The 21,334-nt window shown below is 41.7% G+C and overlaps 1 protein-coding gene across 3 annotated transcripts in view; it reads left to right on the top strand.

Annotated features, from left to right (window-relative positions):
- The window catches only part of LOC103377042 (partitioning defective 3 homolog), a 253,608-nt gene that overhangs the window by 137,360 nt on the left and 94,914 nt on the right, over window positions 1–21,334 (top strand). For 2 of the 3 annotated variants that reach the window (XM_025054368.1, XM_025054366.1), the window contains 4 exons: window positions 949–1,137; window positions 1,585–1,755; window positions 8,553–8,700; window positions 16,691–16,877. In XM_025054368.1, the coding sequence (XP_024910136.1) occupies window positions 949–1,137; window positions 1,585–1,755; window positions 8,553–8,700; window positions 16,691–16,877 (695 nt within the window). The remainder of the gene's footprint in view (window positions 1–948; window positions 1,138–1,584; window positions 1,756–8,552; window positions 8,701–16,690; window positions 16,878–21,334) is intronic. The other variant, XM_025054367.1, reaches the window with a different exon arrangement.

The raw sequence follows: 21,334 nt of genomic DNA, 5'->3' as shown, positions 1-21,334 counted from the left end.
GGCATGGGACTGAGGTGTCATCTCTCTCTCTCTTTGTTCCATTGTTAATGTCTGTGCAAAACAAATGGTTTGTTATCATACAGTACAAAGACATGATGATTAAAAATCTCGATGGCTTTGCTAACTAATGACCAGATGAGCAGCAAGATCCAAGCCAGAGGAGGTCATAGAGCAGCAGGGTGTTTTGGGGGCCACCATCAAGTATGCATCAAGTATATATAAGTCATAGTAGCTGTAGTACTTGTGTAAAATACTATATAAACAGTGCATAAAATACACATTTTGGACCCTGTTAGAAACGTTAGGATTTTAGAACCTTCACGAAGAAAACGTTAACACGTCACTGATGATCCTTTAAAGGCCGCCGTTCAAGGAAAACACCTTTATTGAAGTACTCAGCTGCTATTAGGTATTTTCAAAGTTCTCCACTATCATCACTGTTAAGACACCGAGCCCACGGCAGTGGAAAGAAACTGAAGTGCCTGACTAGACAGTCTGGCCAATTGAGGATGACAGGCCTTAAATACAGTATATGACATTCTCATCACCCATTTTCTCTCTCCTGCTGCTCCTCTCATCTTAGCCCTCTTTATCTTGTCTCCCGTTTTGGTTTCCATTTTCTTGTCATCTCCGGCCTGTGTTTCTTTTGAAACCCGTGTTCGTCTATTCTCTGTGATCTTCTCCCTTCTCTAATCACTTCTTCTCCCTGAGACCATGTTAAAGACTTCTTAAAGAAATGTTAATGCTTCATTAAAGCTACATTAACACTCACAAACAGTTTAGAAACTTTAGCTGATGATCGGTGTTGGAATGTAGAACAAAAGATTTAGAAACTTTAGCTGATGATCGGTGTTTGAATGGAGAACAAAAGCAATGTCGGAATGCAACCAAAAAATTTCAAAATAAAACTTTTTTCCAAAGAGATGTTTGTGTTTTTTCTCTCTCCAGCAGCAGGAGGAAGATGACCTGGTGTTAACCCCAGATGGCACCAGAGAGTTCATGACCTATGAGATCCCCTTAAATGACTCGGGCTCCGCCGGGCTGGGTGTCAGCGTCAAGGGCAATCGGTCCAAGGAGAACCACGCTGACCTGGGAATTTTTGTGAAATCTATTATAAATGGAGGAGCCGCCAGCAAGGCATGGGATTTGTTTTCTCTCACAAATTATTAACATATTTTGAATTGATTAAATTGATTAATTTTGTTTGTTTTTTTGTTTGTTTTTTGTTGAGTTTTTTTGTTGTGTTCCACATGTTAGTGAAGGGAAAGTAGTGTGGATATAGTTTGATTTATTGTGTTCACATGGTGTTAATTTGGATATGGTAACCATGACCTTTTTCCTTAGGGAGCAATGTTTTGCCTGTTGGATTACTTAGCATGAGGTCACTAATTTGTAGAAAACTCAGTGGTACATTACAGATGTTAATCAGTACTGCAGTTTTCTGAAACTCAGAAGTAAACAAAGGATTGTTTTAATATAGCAAAAACAGTGGAAACGAAGTAAACAAAGGATTGTTTTAATATAATAATATAGCAAAAACAGTGGAAATTACAAAATAAAATCTTTGCTGATGTTCTTCTGCAGGATGGACGTCTCCTCGTCAATGACCAACTCATTGCAGTCAACGGAGAATCACTGCTGGGAATGACCAACCAGGAAGCCATGGAGACTCTGCGCAAATCCATGTCAGTAGAGGGCAACAAACGGGGGATGATCCAGCTGATTGTGGCCCGACGGTTTCCCAAAAACTGTGAGGTAGGAAAATGTACCGAGACTCTACACTGCCCTGGGTGTGGTGGGGTGGATCTGACCCAAGCCAAATGTTGATTATTCAGTCGGCATCACACATTTTGACCGACAGGTAACAATCGCATATCTATTCTCCTTTTAGTGGAAAAAGATGAACGGTTGAAATTTAAATGCATTGATTCACAAATAAGAGAATATTTTCCTACAGCATCAACTTACCATGGCCTGCCTCTCAATTTTCCTACAGCATCAACTTACCATGGTCTGCCTCTGGGGTTTTTAAGCTCTCAGACAGCAGAGCAGGACTGTGAGAAATGACCATAGCACCGTGCAAATCTTCAAACAGCCCAATATCCTGTGTGAGATTAGTAAAATGTCTCATATTTTCCACGGTCGGCCTAGATTTGATATCTAAGGAGCACTTCGATGAGTTATGATTGACAGCTCTATGAAATGCCACGGTCGATATGCAGATAAACTGTTATGCGTTCTGTCAAGGTGAATGTTTATCATGGGGCTCCGCCGGAGAATATTGAAAGTGAGGGGACTTAATGTCATTAAATGGTAGGACTGTCATCTTTTACCGAACCAATCACAGTGCCAAGACCAAGACTACTCTGATATAATACTTTGTTTCACAAACACTACACCCCCAGCTGTATTTAAGTATCTTGTAGATCAGGGGTGTCAAACTCAATATTTATTGAATAATTGACTGGAAATGTGCATGTTTTCCCTTCTCCCCGGATACGTAATTAGTTTTGCGTAAACATTAAATCTGGCAGTATCAATATGTAGTAAGCTATCAGCGATGTATCGCTAATACTACGAATCCCTCCAGTATATATTGGCTATATAACGGCAGGCCAGCTCTAATACACATTTAATATGATCTTGTGTCTATGAACTTTTTTGTAGATACTTTATTGATGGACTTTTTTCATTATCAGATTGAGGTAAAAAAAAAAAAAAAACTTGTTTGAGAAAGATAAAGTTCCACATGTTGAGAATGGACTGTGTTCCTTGTTTGCTTTCTCTCATCGTTATTCAGTCAAGCCTTCAGTTTCGGCCGTATCATTACGATTTCATGGCCACGCACAAACTCTCCTTCCCAAGTGCTTTGTTTTGGACTGCAGAAAACAGCCCTGCGAAAAAAAGAAAAAAAGGCCCACAATGCAGCACTGTGCTGTTTGAGCAATACATTTCAGACAGCACACATATAGCATGAAAAGGCAGAGTTTTTTTTTTTTTTACTAATCCAATTTCATAATCCAAATTTTATTTTCTCTTTAGCTCCATCTTTTCCTGATTTACCGCATGGTGAAATATTTATTTGCATTTACACATCAATTCATTTAATCAAAATGTGGCTTTCTATGATATATTTTGTCATCTCATTGGTACTCAAACAATCACATCAGCAAAAAAAGTGTTCTTTCCTGCCACTGCAACATTTCCCTTTCCCTCACTGCTGTAGTGGAGTGTAGGATACATAACCCTCCTGGGCAAGCTTAGCCTCAAGCTTCACTGACTTCTATCGCTTGGGTCCAGTCACTCTCCTGTCCTCATTAATCCCTTAGCACCAGGCAGTCGGAAAGGCAGACCGGGACAGAGAGTGACACTGAGCACTGAGAAGCACTTCCATTTTTTTCTCCCTCTTACATTTATAGGTTTGTTTCTTATTCTGTCACCTCGTGGGTAGATAAATCACATGTGGCAGTCTTACATTAAGGTTGCATTTTAACTGCTGAGACATTTCAAAGAGTAAATTACCGACGGTTTGTATACAGCTTGACGTCAGTTGCTGTGAGACGGCGTATCGACGTTGCAATCAAAGGCCTGTACAACGGCGGAAGCGAAGAGACGTAAAAGTGCATTAAAGGTTGCGTCCATTAAAGTCCCATTACAGGTAATGATACGTTACTTAAGTTGCGCCGTATTTCGGTAGCTAAGTAGCTTAATAGTAAGAGTAACATTTTTTGAAAGTAGCAGACCTACTCGCTCTACTCTCCCCCACTGCTGTGCTGTGTGTTGACCAGGCGGGAGGCAGTTTTGTGTAGAGCCAGGGTTAGTTTGCCACTGTCACCCAGCCAAATAGGAGTGAGCACTGGAGGCCACCATTAAAATGAAGCAGATCCATCATTGTCTGCAGGGGAGACCGGCCGAGCAGTGGAGCCTAATGCCTCAGAGGCGAGGACTCAGATGTGTGCAGCCCATTCGGGCCACCTCTGTGAATGAAAATTGCATAGATTTCATCACTGCTTGATCTTGCGTGCAAAAGTATCAGCACGTTGTTACAGCAGAGGGAGAATTTTTTTTTTTGGGAGGGGGTGGGTGGATGCGGCAGTTGTTTTGTTTTTTGGAGGATTTAGCTCTGACATTCATTATGTTAGAGCACACGTCTACATACTAACACACAAAGATGGGACCAAGTCATTGCTTTGCAAGTCACAAGTAAGTCTCAAGTCTTTGCACTCAAGTCCGGGTCAAGACTGAATGCAAGTCACAAGTAAGTCTCATGTTTCGTGTCCTTTCGAGTCCTTTTGAGTCATTTTAAACAAAATAATAATATATTTACACAGATCACTATGGGTTTTGGAGAAAGTATCAAGTCTTGTCAGGTCAAAGGGCTCAAGTCCAAGTGAAGTCATGAGTCAGTAATGTTAAAGTCCAAGTCGAGTTGCAAGTCTCTTTACATTTTGTCAAGTCGAGTCTAATGTCATCAAATTGGCAACTCGAGTCCACACCTCTGCTAACACCTAATGAAAATTAAAGATATGTCTTGAGGTAAAGATGTTTTCTGCACATTACAGATGCATTGTTGACCCATCTTTGACGGCTCTCCTGCTTCTAATGATGAAGTTGTTCTGTTCTACATCTACTCTAATAGGGAACAAGGTCAGGTTATAGTAAGCACTGTTCTGTTACTGATGATAAGTAACCGTAACGTACAGCAGACTGATCAGAGCAGCAGAGACATCAGCCCAGCATTGAAGCTTACAGTCACGGATGCTAAGTTAACCCCGTGAAAAAGAGGATCATATCATGTTATAGCCTATCATGTATCTAAGACAGCTCCCTCAGCATGCTACCGGCCCACGTGTGTGTGTAATCCTCTTCACTACTGGTGTACTTAGTCACTGGGAAAATGTTTATGCAAGGAGACAAGAGGAAGGAAATGGCCGGCCCTAACAAAAGGTGCTCACTTGGATGGGAGAAGGGCTGATCGATAAAGCTCTGCAAAGGCTATCAATCAGAGCCCCAGCCTAGTAAATTATGGTTTTATTAGTATTGAGCTGACCACTACGGGGAGAGACCTGCGAAGCTGGTCAGCAACAGGGAGACAAAGAAATGGACAGCTGTCCTCTTCACTGTTCCAAAAATGAAAATATGTAAAAAAGAAAATCTGACATGATCAGGATTTGTTAACTTGGAACTACATGTCATTAGAACTAAGGAGGCTTAATGGCAGAGCAATGCACTGTGGGAAATGCAGTTGGCTACAAAGTGGCGGCTAAATTGAGGAAAGTGGTTTGCAGAGCAAAAGAAATGCAATTCCACTGCTGCTGGGTCCTCATTCCCGGGCGACTCTCTGAGGACTAACCCGTTTAGGAGCAGGAGGAGGAACTCACTGGGACCAATTTAACAAATAATATATTGGATCTGGTGGTGGAGTGGGCCATTTTACCATGGAGGAAGGTCAGCCGAGGGCAGGTGTTGTGTTGATCTACACAGCCGTATTAGTAGGAATCGCAACAGTAATATGATCTTGACTGAAAACAACATATATATATATATATATATATATTTGGCTCCATTCAGTGTATATTTCTAAGTGACCAATATTGACGTTGGACTTAAAGTTTTTCGCCCATCTCCCGTGGCGATTCTCTCTGTCTGTGTGTAATGTTTTGGTTTTACCCGGAGCTTGTAAAACCTGTCCACCTGGAAGGAAGGTCATCTTATTAAAGGAGGATCTAGTTGGATGTAAGGAGCTAATAAAAGCGGGGAATCCAGCCAGCGTCGGAGTGTGTGTTGTGCCCCTGGCGAGAAGCAGCAGCTTAAGGATTCTAATTACAGCATTATAGTGGAGGTTGAATGGATTAGGGCCAAAGCAGTGGGCAAGAGAGCAGGAGGGAAGGCCAGGAAATGGTCTCGGAGCGTAGGTTACTAACCTGGGTTGACAGCTGAAGAAGAACCTTGTCAACGCGCTGCTGTTTCTGCCTCGCTGACAAGTCAAGGTCAGGAAAGAGGTACATTGTGCACAGGTCTGCACTTACCACATATGTTTACACCAAGAAACAAACAAACACACACACACTCATATTCACCTGAAGTATACATTAAGCCACAACAAACAGATGAAGGCAGCGAGTCCAGACACTGAGGAGTTCTTCTTGACTGGGTTCACTGTAAGTCACTGAGCTCTGTCCAGTATCTCAGTCAACACAATAATCCACTCTGAAAATTACTAGATTAAGACAGATTAGACTCATGAGGGCGATGAGAACTGTGAGTCGAAAATAAGGATCTGAGGATCATCAAGGAGCGCATCCTCTTATGGACAAATACGCCTGGTGATTAAACCAGGCCAAAATAGTTTTGTTCATTTTTGATATTACCAAAGAATTTATGTTGAATTTCCCCTTTCAAATATTAAGTTTACATGTTTTTTTATGTGAGTGTGTGTCAATATTTGTGGACAGTATAAACCAAGACGTAATGATCAGAACCTCACGTCTACATTGTAAATCAATTTCATGGTATTGGATTCCCCCACATCAACGGTCGCAAAATATATGAAAGTGTAATGAATGTTGATTATATCTATTAAAATATGTATTACTAGGTCAGGGTAAGTTGGAAAAAAAGGCTTCCTTTTTTAATATTGATTCTTAATAAAAATATTACTGTTGAACACCAGGATGTTTAACTTTGTTATATCAACATAGGAATAGAACAGAATGAACTAAAGGGAGCAGAGTTTTCCATAAAAATTCACAGTCTGTCGCACAGTGCCGGGCCGCCGTGTAAACATCACCACATCTGTAAACAGTCTTGTGCAGCTGAGGCATTAGTATGCACAAAAGCACACTTAATTAATACTGGATACACAAAGTTTAAATTGCTGCCATTTTAGCTCTATGCTAAGTGGTTCCCAAAGTCTATTTGCTGTAGAATCCAATGAATAGTTTTAGACTACACCAGCGGCTCTCCGAGGTGCAGGCACACAGTGTCTGTCTGAAATCCATTCCGTTTCTGACTCGCTCCGTGCATACTTTTCATATCGCTGATTCTCAGCCGCTCAGCACTCTCTGTTCCACCGCGTCTACACATTTGCCAGCCGGCCCCTTATCTGGAACTTTCCATCTTACTCCACGTCAGCCCCTGACAAGTCTCCACAGAATCTGAACTCCCGAGAACTGTTTGAGTAGATGAAAGAGAAGTAAGTAAAATAAATCTTCATTTAAACAATTTGGGCTCTATTGAGCCTGAATCATCCGGGGACACGCTTTTTATTACAGGGCTGCCAGTGGCTCTGGCTCCCTGATTGTAATTGACCCACCCTATTTCACACACACGCACACTTTCTCTTTCTTTCTTTCTTTCTCCCTCTCTCTCTCCTACACACACACTCCCACACACTCTCAGCACACTGTGGTGATAAAGTCCAACACTCCCAACCTCATTAAACCTCTCATTTATATTAAACAGCCGGCGACTCCCCCTCTGTTGGTGCACTGGACTACATCCCCAGCAACCACGGCAACGCCCTCACTGCACTTCGACTAAATCCCCATTTCTTCTTGTTAAACTTTTGATCTGTTTACCCTCTTGGTTCCCTCCTCCTCCTCGTCTGATTTCCCTGATCTTGTATTCCTTTTTCTGTTGGCCTCCAGCCAAAAGAAAGGGAATTTTATGAATAAAGTGGTGCATCGTCGAAATCCAAGGCCTCTCCCTGTAAGTGATTCTGAAAATGACGTCTAGACGTGAGGAAGCCAGAGGTGATAGTTCCTATGTTTGTTCCCTCGATGCTCTCACGGTGCTGTGAGGCATCGTGGGATATGAAGTCAGACTTTGATTGTGTGGTAGCTCCATAGTTAGTCAGAGGACTGCGCCCGGCTACAGTGTGTGTCCCTATCTGACTGACATGTGCACAGAGTTTACAGTGGGACCAATAACCACTGGTCGGGCACAGTGACCGTATGGCGAAGGTCACTGGTCCGTTCACTATGGCTTATTGTTGGAGACAGCTGTTTCTGGCCTTTGGGAAATCATTGGTGCTTTAACCAGCTAAAAAAAACAGCAGTAAGATTTCACCCTGTTAAACCAGAAAATAAGTGAATATAAGTAAAAATAAGTGTCAGTACTGCTGAAGTAACAGGACAGTTTATTGGATAACTTGGACTTGCTTTGTGTACCTTTGTGTACCACTGGAATCTATTAAAGTGACAAAAGAAAAATCAACAACTGAGACTGAAATAACTATCAGTAAACTCAATATTTTATTTTATTTTATTTAAGGTCCGGTCCTCATGGAGTCTCTCCAAAATAATTCCGGCCCTCCAACAGTATAGTTGTATAATTGGAGACCACTGTTCTAAGGTTTGAGGGGTTTGGGTTTTTTTATTCACGTGTGTTATATTATATATATATATATATGTAACTGCTGTGCACCACTGGAAACTATGAAATAAATATACTATGTAGATTAGCTGGGTAAAAATGTCTTTGATTTGTAGGCCATGTAGTTAAATATGGCTCCATATCCAACGTCAAATCTCTCTTCTGGTTCTCTGCAGGAAGTCCCTGGCAGCCCTACAGCGTTAGAGCAGCAGCTGAACTCTTTAATGGACGGCCACGAGCGTCGGATCTCCCACTCCCTCTACGATCCCGTCGAAGGCTTGGACAATATCGCCTCACCGAGGACCAATGTGGTCAGAAGAATCGGTAAGTTTCCAATGGACACAGGTTTGACCCATTTCGTTTGAGTTGGTGAGTTGGACAACCTAACCACACCAGCTGGTTCAACACGTCCACCACTCTATTAGGTAAATAAACGTCAAATGTGCAGTAATGGTCGGTGAAGTTGTTTCATCACGAACTGGTGCCGTGTGTAGTTCACTGTTTGATAACACCTTTTAACATGCACTCTGCGTCGTGCTACGCTTTCTCCCTGAAACCCAGAGCCGGAGTAACCTTCAAAGCCTTATTTCCCTGCATCGTAAAGAGCGTTACTTCAAACCTTTCAGGGATTAACATCATCCCCAGCTCTCTCGCCACCTCCAATCCACTCCCGACTCACTTCACTCAGGTCAATTCCCATTTTACCCAGTTGACATCGGTGAGCCAGATCTCCCGTCTTTAAGGTGTATTAGAATTGGCAATTCAATTCGCAGCCCCGGCGCAGCTGTCATCTTAACACGGACGGACCTTTCATGCATGCGTACACAAAGACGCAGCAGGTTCTTGCATCACTGTACGGAAGGTGGGGATGAATTTTTAATTTCGTTTTTCTTTCCTCTTGATCAGATCACAGTCCTTCCCCGCCTCCTGTCAACCGTTTCTATTTTCTTTACCATTTTACTTTACTTAACAATAAACTGGTTTCTTTGGCGTGTTTTTTTTTCTTTCTTTCTCATGTTTCACCTCCTTTGCACTGATGGAGTAAATATATACACCATCAACAGTCTACACTTTACCCCGTTTCACTTGTCTCCCACTTATTCTCCTATTTCTCTCCCAGCGGTTTCCGCCCAGAGTGGTGTCACACTGTTACTGATCATAGAAGATCAGAGGCAGTGTCACAGGCATCTGATGGTTAATTATGCTTCTAGATCAATAGTGTCTGCCCCGGCACATTCTCTGTCTCTCCCCCCCCCTACCCCCCACACCCTTCTTGACATTTATTTTCGGCTCTTTTATCATGCCTAACTCCTCCACCTGAAAACAAATCTTGTCAAGTCTTGTTCCCCTGAATTTCACCTTTTTTTCCACTTGCTTTTTCCAAAACAGGTTTTCCAAAAGGATGCTGCGATCATAAACCGCATCTGTAGGCGTTTAAAAAAAAGTTTCATGACATTAAAACTTCAGTAGAGCCCTGCACACATCTAATCCCATAGAGTGGGAGTCAAATGAGCCAAATTGAAAAAAGAGAGAACTGTGAGGCTGGGAGGGGAGTTATTGCAGCTGACGCTCAGAGGAATCTCAGATCTTTGTATTGTTTTGCTGCAAAAATATGTCAGCGCTCTTTCTTTCTGTATTTTTTTTTGTCTTCAGGCTGTCTCTGAGTCATGTCCTCATTAAACCTGAGCAAACAACTTGTGACAGGTCTTCACATTGAAACCTGATACAATGTTCTTATTTAAATTTCTGCAGTGATCTTCACTGCAACACAACACTGCCGCACTGAGGTAGACTGAAACACCTCAGGTGTCAAAGCAGACAATGTGCTGCTGTTGAGTGATTTTTTTTCTTTCTCACTTTCTGAATTATTTTAATAACCTTGTCTGCAATTTATTAAACACAAAATACTCTTTGATATTGTACCTAAAATGCATTAAATCAGTGGTTCTCAGACTTTTTCTATTCAGTACCACTTGAGAAAACATTGAGCTCTCTGAGTACCACCATGATGACCAGCATTAGAATATAGCAGCACAGGCCTTCACTATTAGCTTCCACCATGGTATGTTTCAGATTTATTCAATTGAAAATGTAAATGTGAAAATAGGAATTTTCCCCGCGCACCACAAGAGAGCACTCGTGTACCATTTGTGGTATGCATACCACAGTTTGAGAACCACTGCATTAAAGCGTAGCTGCAGATTTATTCCGAAAGAATAAAGTTTTGTCTCTCTGTCCCTCCTGCTCATGACTAAATCACGAAAATTCTCCTTGAAAGCAAACCTTTCAAAATGCTCCAGAATTACTTTATAAAATTATTTGACTTCCAACTTTTTTCTTGTCAGCCTGGGTTAACTCCCTTGCCATCGAATTATTGTAAAACATAGATTTATTCTTTACCTTCTCCTCCTCTCCGTCCTATTTTATATTTCATTCCACATAGACTCAGACATATTGCCTGGTGTGTGAGATGTGACAGTTGTGGTTAGACGACAGACACAGAGCGCGGCTCTCCAAGGTCAGGGAGCGCTCAGTTGACAGGAGCTGACTGACAGCTCCATGTTGACTGTACGGAGACCGGCTAAATTACTGAATCATGAAGGCCAGACGTGAAGATTGGGACATTGTCAGGCAGGAAAGCAGGCAGGCAGGCACAGGTGCTGCTGTACATTTCTGAACATCCACAGAGAGCAGAGTCACAGGAGAGTTTCCAACAGACGAAGTAACTCCTTCTCCAGATCCTTGTTCTCCATCTGAGACAGGGAAAAAAACTCCCTCAACAAATTAGACTCTCTTCTGTTTTTGTTTCAATAACAATAGCAGAGTGATTTGTGTTGATATAAATGTACAATTGAGGTACATTTTAAGAATTGTTTTTAAAGAAAAATAAAGATGGAACATTTATTTTATGACTTTATTTTGCGAGTTGCTAGACTGCTAAACCTCACACTGGTATTATTGTAAATGCAGATTTTTTTTTTCTGTAAAATACATTTCTGTCTGGCAATGTGAGATAATTTTCATGGCAACCAAGTCAAACCATTTTAAATGACCTGCACAGGCATTATGATGCTGTGTTGTATTGTATTTTTTATTTGAGGACGTTGTTTGTTTGTGTATTTGAGGGCAAATACGATCAGCTGATCGATATATCGAGTAACTTGTCTACAAAATGAAAGTCTACCCGCTTTGAATTTACACACGCACTACGAATTGTTGACTCGTGACCAGAGGCAGCATCTAAAACGAGCAGGTGGTGAACGTTGTTTTTGCTCAGAATGCTTTTGTTTCTATTTTTATTCCACCCCTTCCACCTGTAGCTGTTATTGCTGCTGCCGTGGTGAGTAATTGGAAATGTCTTTTTAAAGCAAAAAATAAAATAAAATTAAGAAAAAGAATCTATGGAACAGATTGACATCTCCTGTGCGTGCGGAGTGTGTCGGCTTGGGTTTGAGTCATCAGCATCATCCCCAGCTCTGCCTTCCGTCCTGTTAAATTGAAAAGTGCTGCCAGGTGCAGGAGTCGACATGCTGAGGTGAAAATTGAGGCTGGTGGACTAATACTTTGTGTATGTGACTGTTTGGCCAAGTGCCTGAACAAAAAAAAAAAAAAACAACAAAAAACCACTGCACTGAAAGGTGTGTGAGGTGGGAGCTGCGGAAGCTCACTCATGGTACAGTCACACAGAAAATCCAACATTCGCCGAAACAAACGCAGCAGTGGGAGACAAAACCTTCCATCCACAGTAAGATTTCCCCAAGTTAGAAAATAACAGATATACTTTCTGTGTGTGTTACGTATTTGTAACAACAGAGGGAAAAAAAAGGTTCTGTTTTCCCATGTTTTTTGTTTCAAATCACTGATGTCTAAATTCAGACGGAGAGATTCTCTGAGTTGAGGAAATAAAACACTGTCACCGAGCCAATCAGCTCAATGCTCCAATCAATTGCATTGACGGAAGAATCACCAGAACACAGTTAAAAAATAGCTCCAGTGTCCCCTGTCGGTCGTACGGCTTTGATTCCCACCAGCTCGTACTTAGAGTGATCACCTGCTGAAATCCATGTATGGGGTCTGATAGCTGTGGCCGAATGGATGGGCTAATGATCTCCTCTCCGTGCAGATCAATAGGCCAAGTGTCACAGAAGGACGTGGGACGGCGGAGAAGGGGAGAGTTGAGGGAAAGCATGGGAGTGTCTGACGGACAGAGATGTGGGGGAATCATGAGGGAGAAAAAGATGGAGTAGGGCTATTAGTGTGACCTTTCACCCCACAATTCAATGTTTCAACAGGCAACACTCGGTCGGGACAGGGGGATGATGGGAGCGGAGCACAGGTCTGGCTGAATGCATGCAGCCAGGTGGCCTTTTAAGCCAAAGAGTCCATCTGTCTCTGTCTTCCGTCGGCGCCACAGGGAGATGGAACTCCTGAGCTTCCACGTGCTAATCGCCGCTAGCTTAGGGGCTTAGCTTTGTCTGCTTCTGTGCAGCAGCAGAAACGAGTGTCCCACAAAACGAATAATACTTCGGTGTACTGGATATATCACATACTTTAATGTGGCAGAAAACCGATGTACTATTTGCGGTTGGTTATAGATGGTGAATCTTTAACTAGTTAACCTGGTTAACCTTTACCAACTGAAATACAATTATACTTCTTAAGGTTGATACGTGCAGTATTGATCCATTATTTAATTGATGATTTGTTCAAACGGGGCCCTAAGTGGAACAGTGGTAGGATTCTAACTTGCCAGGGTTCAGGGTTCAATTCCACCTGGTCCCTAATCCCAGGTACCTTTCCAACAGTAAGGTTTGTTGTCTGCTGCCGAAGCACTTTGCCGACTGCAGCGTCTGTGACCCGTGTTGAAGAGAGGAGCCAGAAGCGCTCCTTTCATTTAATTGATATGCAGAGATGGGCCTCTCGTGTTTCTTACTGTCACCTTTTTTTCCCTCTTCCTCGCTGAGAAACACTGCAGACAGAAGAGTTTGTAAGCAGTTTGATCTTCACTTCACCGTCGCAAAACACCTCTAACGTTGACACCGCTCCTTCCTTGTGTCCGTTTAATCTCTCTCACCTTTGCTTTTTCATTTTTTTGCAGCCTACTCGCACGGACCTCCTATCGTGGAGGTGTAGAATTTGTGCTTCCTCAGTTTTTGCCGGGCCAACAGCCCCAGTTAAGCTGTACATTAATGTCAGTGCAAACCGTATTGGGGTCGGACGGTGTCATGCGAGCCCATTATGCTAACAACTTCAGAAAAGCAATCGTTGCAGTTTCTGTAATTATTTTTACCTCTCAAAGTCTCGCGGCGTGTATGGCTCTACCTGTCCACTGGTCGTTTATCGTGACCATGCGTGAGTTCGTGTGTGTCCTGCAGGAGAGTGAAATGCTCTTAGCAGCTCTTCATCTGCTGTGCCGGCCACTTGTGTCAAAGGTCCTGACTGGAAATGTTTCATAAAGCTGGCAGAAGAAAGCCTCCAGAGTTTCTAATTAAATCCGTCCTCCAGCAAAAGTGATCTGCTGATATAAGCCAGTGTGGGGCAATTAAACGTAATGCATTGTCTTTAGGAGTGCACATTGTCCCTACTTAGTTGATGTCATCCATCTCAAGAGGGCCCCTAACTGTTTTGCTCTGGTCTTGGCGTGCTCTTACAGTCCTAGGCATAACTGGCCAACGGACTTTGTGGTTCTCTGAAATCTGAGGTACAACTTCCATGATAAAATACCTTTGGAAAATGGAAAATTAAATTGGACTAAATTCTGTCCCTCGACTCCTAAGACGGGTTCTTGGACTTTGTTATTCTTGCTCTGTCTTGTCCAGTTGTGGTGGGATCCATACCAGGTCCAAGCTGTGGACGTCTGTCCCTGTCTCTGCAGTCCCTGTCCTGGTCATGGTCATAGTCACCAGGTTGTATCTTTTGCTGCTTTGGGTTGTATCTGCCAGAGGACTCCCATGAGACAATTCACTATGGTCCAAAATGAAACAACAGTAACATCCCAATGTGTTTTTGCAGCAGTAACATTATTTTTTTTAAAAAGGATAAACTTCTGTTATATCAAAAGTGACTGTAAAATATCACTTTAGTGACTGTTCCAGTGTCACTGATGCAATCGTAAAGTCATTCTACCAACCAGTGAGTTAGAGTCAGGGCTGGCACGTGGACAAGCCCCAGTGGTTGTGAAACCTGCAGGGCATCTCCTGTGACACCATCACACTTTTCTGACACTTTCTAAATGTGAGAATGATGACAGACGAGCGTGGTGTTGGAGGTGTGCAATGACACAGAAGTCAAAGCACACTCACATCTGAAACTATAAAAATAATAATAACAATAATAATAAATAATAATAATAATAACAATAATAATAAATAATAATAATAATAATGGCTGCTTATTATTATTATGCCTATCTTACATGTTGGTATTTACTCTTCTTTTGCTGTTTTTTTCATTTTTTTCTTGTTGATTTTGTTTATTTTCATCATAGATGACCATCAATCACCAATCATAATCATGTTCTTCCTCACTACATCCAACAAGTTCTTCCTCTGGTCATTTTTCCTCCCCCTGTCTGGCAGCGTGTAAATTGAATTAAAGATACCGGAGGTCAACTCCAGTATCTTTAATTCAATTCATATACTCTCTCTATACAGAGTACATCTCAACCTTGTGCCTCTTACATTCTTTCCAAAGGTCTATACTGAAGCTCACGCTCTCTGAAATATTCATTTCTAACCGAGAACTCCATGGTGTTTCTCATTCAAAACATCAGCAGTGTCAAACCTTCCACTTGAGTCAGCCTCCTGCTGTTGAGAAAACGCCACTACAGTATGCTCACAACACAGCATAGCAGATCTCACTACGGTTTTGTAAACATTAATTTTCATAACTGTTGTATTTCCTTCTGTTTTTTCTTGAGTTTTGATTTTTCACGTCACTAATAAGACATCTGTCTATTATGACATATATTTTTCTACTTTATCTCAGAAGAATGCTTGATTTATGTTATCTCTTAAATAGATGTTTATTTTGGCTGATGTATAGATCCACAACACGCATTTATCACTAGGCTTCAGTCAACTAAGTACAATATCTCTCAGACTCATGTCGGGGTTGTTGCCAGAGTAAATATTATTATCTGCTGTAAGCGATTATACACAATTGGTCCTTAACTATTAAATTTGCCAAATGGTTTATAATGTATACGAAAACAGAGATCATAGGAAGTTCAGCATAACTGAAAATCCCCGTCTAATAGTAGACAGGTGTGTGATTAGGCTTAAACCTCATCACTCACACTGACAGTACCTCCCCCATCTCCCCCCAATCCTCCCTTCCTGTGAATGCATGTCTGGTGCACTCGCACTGATCCTGGTGCAGAGTGGATCTTCCATCTCTGGATTGCGATGCCACTTGTCATGCCTGTGAACAACCTTGGGCTGCCCTTGGTGCTGAGTGTCAGTCACAGCATCAAATTCCCCATTGACTTTGACTCCTGAGCAGCAGCAGCAGCAGCAGCAAAGGAGGCTTTGAAAGAAGTTCTCAGCAGGGACGGTCAGAGGTGTGGAATACAGATCAAGGGGAGCTCTTCATCTGTTCCCATTGTCCTTGGAGAGGACGGAGGAGAAGAGATTTCTGATTTTTCAACTGTTCAGCGCTCCCAACTTTTCAATGTGATGTTATGTGAATGTATTCCAGACGGGTTCCCATGGCTATCATGGCATAATTGGGCTTTATTTATTTTTAAATGCATCAAATACACATTCAAAATAATAAAAGACATTCTGTTGGAAGAATGAATGTCCCTCAGGCCTGTTTGATAGGGAAATGTCATAGTTTATTAATCCATGTTTTCCCGCATTATCTTGCAATTACTCAATAGGATAAAATTGTTATGCTCAGTAACAATTGTCTGCAGTGATTGTGCCTCAGCATGTGCATGTAATTTCCTCAATCTGACCGAGTTCACAGTTGTTATCAGACAACTCTGTTGGGACGCCTTAAAAAACAAAAAACAAAAAAAACATGGACATAAATTCCTGATGTGTTACAACCTTGGACAAAACTTTTCAGCTCTGCTTACGATTACATGTTTGTTTGTTTTTATTCTCTTGGTGTGTGATTATTAGTTGAAGATTGATGATGATTAATGAGGGGAGAAAAGAAACCAAAAACAGTTCTCTAACACAATCAGTCCACCTTAAGTCTTTAATCTTAACATTCGGTTTATTTCTGTGATTAAAGCGGCTTTTTTAACTTTATAAGGAACTTAAACGTATCCACTTCTAATGTCCTCTGTCTCCTTCTCTTCCAGGGAGCTATCAGCTCTCCCCCACTGTGAACATGCCACAGGACGACATTGTGATGATAGAGGACGACCGGCCGCCCCTGCTGCCTGCCAACCTCTCCGACCAATCATCCTCCAGTTCCCACGATGACATGGGCTTCGTCGGAGAGAACCCTGTGACCTGGATTCACGAGCTGCCTGGTCAGAATGAATGGTGAGCTGAACTGACTAACTAAGACAGTGTTGGAATGTGATTTAAGTTAGAGGTATCTGAAGTTTTGGATCCGTTTTGTTGAATATTTGTTAAATTATTACTGGCTCAGAGGTAACCAGAGTATGTGGAAGTACTCTCAAGTACTTTTTTATACCGCCTTTTCAACTTCAACCGACTGTGATTTTGCCTCACACTGAATAATGGAACAGTGAATGGTGATCAAAAATATGCAGTGTTTGTTCATATGAGAGTCCATGCACCATTCCCCAACACCATTGGATCTCTCTGAGACGACACCAGAACATCACTTTAGCTCAATGGGTCCGAACCTTTTTGCTTGTGACATCACAATATCTGACGGCCCCAGACACAGTCTTTAAGATGTGTGGTGTTTTCAACCATAGACATTTCAGATGACCCCACATGGGAAAAAACAACTCGATAGCTGTTTTTTTGTTTTGTTTTTTTTTTTCCTCAGAAGGTTTTTTCGTAAAGCAGGAAGTCTTGGCTTCAGATAAAATTGCCAACTCTTAAATTACCAACGATGTTCTCTCCACGCAAAAAAAAAAACTCATCGCGTCCTCCTTCCTGACTCTACTATTAGTGCCGTTGCTAATGCTTTTAGCATGTCTGTGTTTTTCCTATTTTCTCATTTCTCCAGACTTGGTTATTCTTCCTACGAAGGTTTCTGCTCTCCAAATTAAAATTAATTCAAGGTTAGCGGTGCTCGCTCTTATGAGAGAAGAGTGCTTTATTCCTGTTTTTCTTACTATTTTTATATTTGTCCCAGGGTCTCTCTCTTTCTCTCGCCATGCCTTGCCCTCCCCACAACTCCGTCTCTCTCTCCAATGTATTATAAATCAGTCTATTTGCTGATGATGTCAGAGGTTTGTCGTTGTCGATTAGTTGCAGCACATCGCCGAACTGTACTCAGACCTCACACATGCGAAACAGCCATTAAAACTCCCACCAGCATTCACACAAACACACGCACATTCACATGCTAGCTCTGTGCCAGAGGATGCAGAAGTGTGCTGTATAAGACTGCCTTGGGTTATGGTAAATAATTCATCGTCTCGGTGTCTTTTCCCTCTCGCCCTCCTCCTCTCTCTCCACGCGTCTTTTCTTTTTTTTTCTTTTTTTTTTTTTACCATTTTGCAAAAAACAAAGACAGTTTTGCCCAATATTTCAATACAACATTGTGCACTTCATACATGATATCAGCCGAACATAACCTGATATCAACCCTAATGAACGCATTAATTTACACCCTCACCATTACTTCACCCAGGGCAGGGCTTTGAAGAAACGGTTCTGAAGATCCCGTCAGAAAGATGTATCATTTTGACTGAGTTATGCTGTTTTTTCTCCCCAAATTCCCAGAATGCTCAGTTTTTCTCTTTCTTGCTCCAACACACAGACAGGCTCATGTTATATTCTGACTCAATTATCATGTTTCTGCTTTTTTATTTTTATTTTTTTTACTATTCCTTTTTAAGATCCCAGAATCGTCCAATCTCATGTGTACACACTCAGAGAAACACACACACAGTAACACCCGACCTCAATGTTTTGGAGCTGTTACTTTTTAATTAAGCTCTTGCTAAGGCCCCGCAGAGTCTCCCGTGTGTTAAATATGTATGTAATGTAGGGAGTTCTAAAAGCTTCACCTCTGGCCTCCATTATTACTGACTGCCTTCCTTAGTCATGGAACGGTCGATTCTAATGCCACAGCTATACAGTATAGTGGTGTACAATACACCAAGGTGGGAGTTTTTTTACATATATATTTGTATAATATAAATATATAAATATTAAGTATATATATGATTTTATATATATGTCTACACACATATATACGCATATATACACATATTTGTGTGTTTCTATATATGCATACATATGATCCTGTTTACCCTTTCAGGTCAGGTTTCTAATGGAAAACACCAACATTTTACCGTGTCAACGAGATATATGAATGTGTCGGACACAGATATTCACACTCCAGACAAACAACTTGACCCACTTTTTCCCTTAGCGCCCCCCCACCCCCCACCCCCACTAGTGACTAATGCGTGTGCTTGTGTTCAGTTTATGGAGCCCATTAGTTCTATTTAACTGCGTCAGGTTTTTGTATATTTGATGTTATATATTATTTATATACAATGTTGCATATTATTGCAAAAATGACTATATATTTATATACAATGTTGCATATTATTGGTACATTGGTACAATATACAAGCAACGTGTAACACAATTTAACGCTAACATATGTATTTAGCTACACCAAATATGTCGTAACAGCAGCTAAAAAGAACAGACCTTTGTGATTCAGAAGCTCAATATCCGCAGGGAGAATTCAAAATTTTCCGCTATTTTTGGTAATGTTGACGAGAGGAGTTTGATTTCACAAACTCACCCTTTATCTTTTTTTGCAAATTCCGAGACTTTTAAGGCCAGTCCAGCTGCGGATAGAGGCCGGTGTCTGCTTCATACCATAAGGGGTTCATAACCCTGCGTGGAGATACTTTTAAGATGCATTTAAATCAAGTGCACTGTTTTGACTCTCTGTCAGCCCGTTGTAAAAGACAGCCCAGGTCCTCACTGTGTGGGGTTAAAGGCTATGCGAATGGTATCCGGGATAATGATGGAAACCAGCATGTGTTTTCCGTCAGTCCTCACCGGGTAAATACAGACTGTATAAATTATTACTCTGCATTTCTGTGCTAAGTTCACTGATACAACATGTCCTGACTCATCTCAATAATTCTCTGGCGGTGCCTCCCTCCTCATTCTTAACTCTCCATCTGAAGCCAAACAGGAAGGGCCCCATCTGTGTGATTTACAGTGAAACAGATAAGACACTCCGGCAGATTAAGTGTTTTTGAAAAAACTAATAAAGAGAAACGCGTGTCGTGAAACGACCGAAACGCGATTTAGTGCACACCTACTACAGTTAAATATGGGCCAGACCTATAATGGAGGAATACCTTTTCATGGCATCAGTTGGTACATTTCTGGTGTGGGGTTAGTCTCCTCTCTAGTACTATTTTCTAGTACTTTTTACTTTGTCAGTGCACAAACAGTTTGACTGTTTTGCCTTTTGCATTCAAAAATTACAATAGTAAAATTCCTGATTACAAGTTTAATGATTGGTTAATTAAAGCGTTTAGTGTAAACAATACTTCATTATAACAACACAGTCAAATGTGTTATTTCACACCAACAATACAAATAAAAAAAATAGGTGCGGGCAGACCTAAACTGTAATATCAGGGTTTTATTATACTGAAAACAACAATGAGAAGGAGAAAAAAAAATCCATCTTAAAGATTACTTTCCTCATGTACCACTAGAGGCACTGTCAGCCTGAGTAAGGATAACACATTTCCAACCCCAGGCTGAGAGCAGAGAACAGAACTGATCTCTTCTTACTGGCTATCATTCCGCAGTGTGGCCTTCAGCCTACACAAAAAGAAACAAAATCCAAAAACTCCTACGTTTCAATCGAAATTTGATACAGAACGTACCGACCGATGGCACAAGCGGAAACGTTGCTGCACAGAAACGGTCTCACGAGTGTTTGAACACACACCGGCCGGGGTAAACATTTTCACAAATTAACATATAAAGTGAAAAAGGTCCGCATAGACACGAGCAAACAAACTTCCGAAGAGACGCTGCAGCCCCATTGCCTACTTGACTTGACTCCCTAATAGTCTCCATCATCGCTAATGTAACTAAGAATCACAAGTGCGCTATTAAGCATGTGTTTTTCCCATCAAGCCATCAGCATAAGTACACATAAATGCACGCAGCCCTGTCGTGCATCCACACACACGTCATTTGACTAATCTTAAATGTCCATTTAAGTTGCCACACAAACACATACACAGCTCCCAATCCCTAAATGCTAATATCCCCCCTCACTCTTTATGAATATTGAATGCTTGTTCCCAGCAGCGTACCGTCACTACAGGCATGTCATACATGCTCTCGTTCCTCCGCTCACTCCGGGTGTATCCCTGCCGTCTGAGGTTACTTAACCTGTGTGTCTGCCCTACACCGCTTCACCGTGACAGGGTGCGGGTGAAGCTCAGCATGAATGATGCCAAAGTAACCCACCCCCCAGCCCCCAGTACACACTGCTGCCACACAAAGTTCACCACTCTCCTGCTTTCTGTCAGCCAGCTCTGCCGTTCGGTATAAACAGTCTGTGGAGGTTGTAGGCAGAGGGAGAAGTCAGCGTGGCAGAACTCCAGAGCATCAGTACACCTGGGAAGGAAAGACAGCGATGTGTGTTGACAGGAGTGAGGAAAGGTCGGGATTAATCCAGTCCTTCGTCTCTCCTGCATCATCTTTACATTTAAGGTAGAATTACAGGCTAACTGCTCCTCTTACTGATTTAATTTGTCCCCCAGACTTTGAGTAAAACCCTATTTGAGTCCAATTTA

This window comes from Cynoglossus semilaevis, chromosome 3 (genome assembly GCF_000523025.1).
Source record: "Cynoglossus semilaevis isolate Cse_v1.0 chromosome 3, Cse_v1.0, whole genome shotgun sequence".
Taxonomy (NCBI): Eukaryota; Metazoa; Chordata; class Actinopteri; order Pleuronectiformes; family Cynoglossidae; genus Cynoglossus; species Cynoglossus semilaevis.
Note: the sequence above shows the minus strand (reverse complement) of the source record. Positions and strands in the feature narration are given on the sequence as shown.